Here is a 5000-nt window from a genome sequence, read left to right as displayed (position 1 = left end):
CAAGCTTCAGCTGATTGCTGTAACCACTGAGTAATTTCAAGTAACCCTTAGAGACTACGTACTTTGAGCACCATTGCCCTCAGATTCACTTACAGTAATAATTGTTTCCTTATAGCTAGCCTTGCTTTGTATATTAAATTTTGAGAACTTTGAGATACAATTGTCTAGAAATGCACATGATTAGACGCACGGCGATTTTGATAAACGCCACAAAGTGTCCCCTTGCTCTCCTCCCTAAATTCAACATCACCTGCATCTGGGAATACAGACAACGTCACAAATGAACTGCTGCAGTGAGGGTAAATACCCTCACCAAAAAAAATAGGAAAATAAGGCTAACCCTTGGTCACTAACCTTACTGCTGGAAAGGGGTAGCAAATGGTTGTCAAGATTAGGCGTGCACCTAATAGGCCATTTCCGAGTTCATGTCTGCCTCCTCTTCAAAGCGAGTCTAAGTGCGAAGTATTTCTTATGTAAATTAGTTTTCATTCATATGTAAAGTACAACTAATTACCATCATAAAAACTTCGCACTTAGACTCGCTTTGAAGAGGAGGCAGACAAGAACTCGGAAATGGCCTATTGCATGCATTTCTGGACGTAAGTGAACTTTAATCTTCTTCATGACTTTTGTGTTCTTGGTAACAACTTGTTGGCATTAATTTTCAGTTCACCTGTTTATTGCATGAAAGTCATAGCCAACAACCTCTTGGCTACTGGTGATGACAATGGGTGTGTCAAGGTGAGCAGTCAACATAAGTAGCTATAATTATTTTAATTGAATAAATAAATAAATTTGTCAGTGAGCATTTGATGTTCAACTCGCTGCTACAGTAACCGTGAGGTTATGGAGGTAAAACAGAAATTATTTTAGTATTCATCTTTCCTACTAGCTCCAGCTTCCCTAGGCTCGATTTCAGGCCGTTTTGGGATTGTGGTTTAACATCCTCCTCCCAACGAATGGCTGGATTAGTAGTCCGCATCGTTTGTCCGTGACGTAGCTCCCGTCGCTATTGTATTTTGTACTTGGCGGGCAGGCGACTTTCTAATCGATGGAAAATACAATTGGCTGGACCATTGATCCAGCCGTGGTGTGCGCGGAGGAACGCGGGCGCTCAAAACGGCTGGTCAATCGAGCCCATAGCCTCCCGGGCTTTCGGTCATTGGAATGTTTAACAGGACTATCTTGTTGAGTAACAAAAAAGGGTGAATCATAAAATAAAAGGTAGCTAAAGCTCGTTGTAAATATAGAAGAAAATTGAGAGTGCAATGATTGATTCCAAAATGATTGTTGTTATGTTTTTTTTTCTTGAAATAGTTTTGGGATACAAGACAGGCGTCGTGTGTTCTGACAGTAGAAGAAAATGAGGACTTCATCTCTGACATGGCCTGCGATAACGAAAATAGAACACTCCTTGCAACAAGGTATGCAGTAATAGTACATTTTATTATATACTAAAACAGTGGATAGCGCTGAAGACGCGCGCTGATTGGCTACTCAAACTCCGGATATCCTTTCGCTATTCGCGCGGAATTTGCACCCGAAAATGTTGTAATCGTTGCACGAATAAAAGAGTTCAAATTATCTTTTTGTGCTATTTTATCTCACTATTCACCTCAGTGTTGGTGGGGGATATTTACCTCGCCGCTTCCTGGCTCGGTAAATATCCACCACTAACCATGCACCTCCACTTCCAATATTTGATTGACTGATTAATCAATTAATCAATTGATTAAAGATGAATGAATCAAACGATGACACCAATTCTGGTGGGGAAAAAAACAGATTTGGATTCGTAGGAGAACTTGAACCGGCTAGGAACTAATTCAAGTTCAGTAGGTTGAATTGTGAGAATAATTAATTAATCCACCTACGTGCTATGCTGTTCGGACTATATTAGTGTAAAATGGTCGCAAGCATTTATTGCTTTTTTAAATTTTTTTCTCTTTCATAAGTGGAGATGGTACCTTGTCGGTCTTTAACATTCGACGTCAAAGGTTAGAACAAAGGTCAGACAACATGGAAAGCGAGCTTTTGTCACTTGCTGTTGTGAAGGTAATTTAGTTGAACCCAACTACGGTAACCACACTATGTACTCTCGCCAGTTGCGCAAACGGCACTATGAACTATACTAAATAGGCCAGTTTCGTATTCTCACAGCTGGACTGGATCTAGCATGAAATGGAGGCTAATGCGGGCAAATTAATTTGCATTTGAAAAGATTTGCCCACATTAGCCTCCATTTCATGCTAGATCCAGTCCAGCCATGAGAATTCGAAAATGGTCTATTCCAGAGCAGGAATTCATGAATAGTATTCCAGACGCCTTTTTGGCATCTCGTCCCAACAGGAATAGCAAAATGGCGTGCTCTTTTGATAAAATACACGATCTTCTTCGCGATAATTTCGTAGGTTTTGTCGATTATAATGGTGAGTGATTTGTGCCTGTCAATACTTCATCACTTCGCATTTAATTTCTGATATTTATTCATCAAGAGCCACGGAAGACTATTCATATTGTGATAATTCAAAATGTAGATGTTTCACAATGTGATTACTGACGCAAAAGAGAGACCACGAATAAAGTTATTTGCACAGTTGTGGATTAGAGTTTTTTTTTTTTCCAAATATGGACTTCACTCATGCAGATCGATAAAGAAACGATATTTTGGGTGGAGAAGTACCCACATTTTCTCATACTTTCAGAATCGAAGATTTTATCAAAATGCACCAGTTTAATGAGCCCGCAAGTAGCACTTGTGATCGGGCATTTTTGATCATTGCATTTGAAAGTGATCGCACAAACGCGGATTTCAGATTTAATTCACTTTTCTTTCATTCTTTCTCTGTGTTGAACGAAGGAATAATTAATTTGAACCAGCAAGAGAGACGTACACATCCACAGATCGACTTTCGACAACATCGGGTATTACGCATGGTCGCCATTCACTCAAGCACTCGATGAAGCTCACTTGAGCTTCCTTACATTTCAATGTAGCACCCGTAAAATCATTCAGCTTCACACCAAATTTTTCTTCCGACTCTCAATGCTTCTTCAGAGCCAAAGCCTTGAAACCGAGGTCTGGTTGTAAACACAACATGGTAGTCTCCATCATTGCTCACCTCTGCGTTGTGGCTGGAAGATACTGATTACGTCACGATTTCAGGTGATAATATAAAAGGAATTGCTGTGCATTATGGGATACTATTCATTTCTCCTCTGACTAAATTCTAAAGTTAGTAGAATTGATTTTTGTCTCCTATTGGCTAAACATAGGGGTGCGAAGTTTTATGCCCATCATAGCCGAGGGTTCCACAGGGACCCCAAGCTCACTGTGAGCATGGCAGACAAAAATATAAGGATTTCTATGAGAATCCCGATAAAAAGCTTAAGAAGATAATAATATGAAAAAAATCTCAATTAAAAAGCCTAACATTATTGCCATCGTGGATAGCTTCCTTCCTGTATGGTTATTTTCCACTAGATCCGACGCGGTTTGAGCCATTTCTCAATAGGCTAGTTTCGAATTGTGCGGCAACAAAAGAACAGAGTCGAGGTTGAGGGGAATAATTTGCATTTTTCTTTGTTTTGAACAATACAATATGCTATTTATTCCCCTGAACCTCGACACTGTTCTTTTGTTGCTGCACAGTTCGAAACTAGCCTATTTCGTGGTTGTCAACAGTAATGATAAAATCCCGAAGGCTGGAGACTTAATTCTCAGGTGCCACCAATTTGAGTCAAATATTCCTGGATAAAATATTCTCACGGTCACAATTTCACATCAGAATCAATTGACAAAGATTGAACTTTCATCTCAACCCACCATTAACGCAATAGCAGCCCTGCAAGCAACGTCAGGCGGTGAATATTGCAACAAAACAGCGTTTGAAGGCGGTGCTTTATCACCAAAGTGGCCACGGCTTCGACCGTTGATAACAAACTCTCCCTTACCGGGGTGGCGGACCGTAGTTTGACAGCCCCAACTTTCTTTATTCCCCTGGGTCTCCTGGCATGACTTCATTGACTCAGTCGTCCAATCACAGTCACGCCTCCTTCGTGTTGACAAAGTTCAAACACATTCACGAAGCCGGAAAGCATTGAAAGATGCGAGAATGAAAGCCGTAGTGAACCGCCACCCCGGTAAGGGTCATTTTGTTATCAACGGTCAAAGCCGTGGCTACTTTGGTGATAAAGCACCGCCTACGAACGCTGTTTTGTTGCAATATTCACCGCCTGGCGTTGCTCGCAGGGCTGCTATTGAGTTGATGGTGGGTTGAGATTAAAGTTCAATCTTTATCAATTGATGCTGATGTGAAATTGTGACCGTGAGAATATTTTATCCCGGAATACTTGACTCAAATTGGTGACAACTGAGAATTTAGTCTCCAGCCTTGGGATTTTATGATAACCATTGACAACCACAAAATTGAGAAATGGCTCAAATCGCGTCGGATCTGGAAGGAAGCTATCCACGATGGCAATAAGGTTAGGCTTTTCAATTGAGATTTGTTTCATATAATTATTTTCTTAAGCTTTTTATCGGGATTCTCATACAAATCCTTATATTTTTATCGGCCATGCTCACACTGAGCTTGGGGCGCCTGTGGGGGTTCTTTTTTCCAATTTAAAGACCAATGGCGAGCCCGGTCTTAGGCTTAAAGGGCCACCGACAACCAGTGTTTTTTGCGCGCCTTTGTTGTTGTTATTATCCGGGCAATCGAATCGGCCGGTTCGCTTCAGAAACATCCCGTGAAGAAGAACTTCTGCGAATTCGCTGTTCGATTTGTTTTTTAATGCAGACGCCTACCTCCTTTCGTTCCATAATCTTAAGGTTGAAGTAGTGAGCCAAATAACATGGCGCTTTTCCTTCCTCGGCGGACGACCTTTCTTCACAGTTTTCATTTCGTTTTTAACACGAACACAACACCCAAATAACGCCAAAAATACAATATTTAAACATTAAGGAAAATATTGACAAAGTTTGAAGCTACTGGGCA

General features: G+C 40.8%; 1 protein-coding gene across 2 annotated transcripts in view; it reads left to right on the top strand.

The window, feature by feature from the left end:
• LOC138000765 (WD repeat-containing protein 55-like) overlaps positions 1–5000 on the top strand; it is a 25212-nt gene that overhangs the window by 17100 nt on the left and 3112 nt on the right. For both annotated transcript variants that reach the window (XM_068847407.1, XM_068847408.1), the window contains 3 exons: positions 669–741; positions 1318–1424; positions 1956–2055. In XM_068847407.1, coding sequence (XP_068703508.1) covers positions 669–741; positions 1318–1424; positions 1956–2055 — 280 coding nt within the window. The remainder of the gene's footprint in view (positions 1–668; positions 742–1317; positions 1425–1955; positions 2056–5000) is intronic.

Source organism: Montipora foliosa, chromosome 4 (assembly GCF_036669935.1).
Source record: "Montipora foliosa isolate CH-2021 chromosome 4, ASM3666993v2, whole genome shotgun sequence".
In the NCBI taxonomy this organism is placed as follows: Eukaryota; Metazoa; Cnidaria; class Anthozoa; order Scleractinia; family Acroporidae; genus Montipora; species Montipora foliosa.
This window is presented reverse-complemented; position numbering and strand designations above follow the sequence as displayed.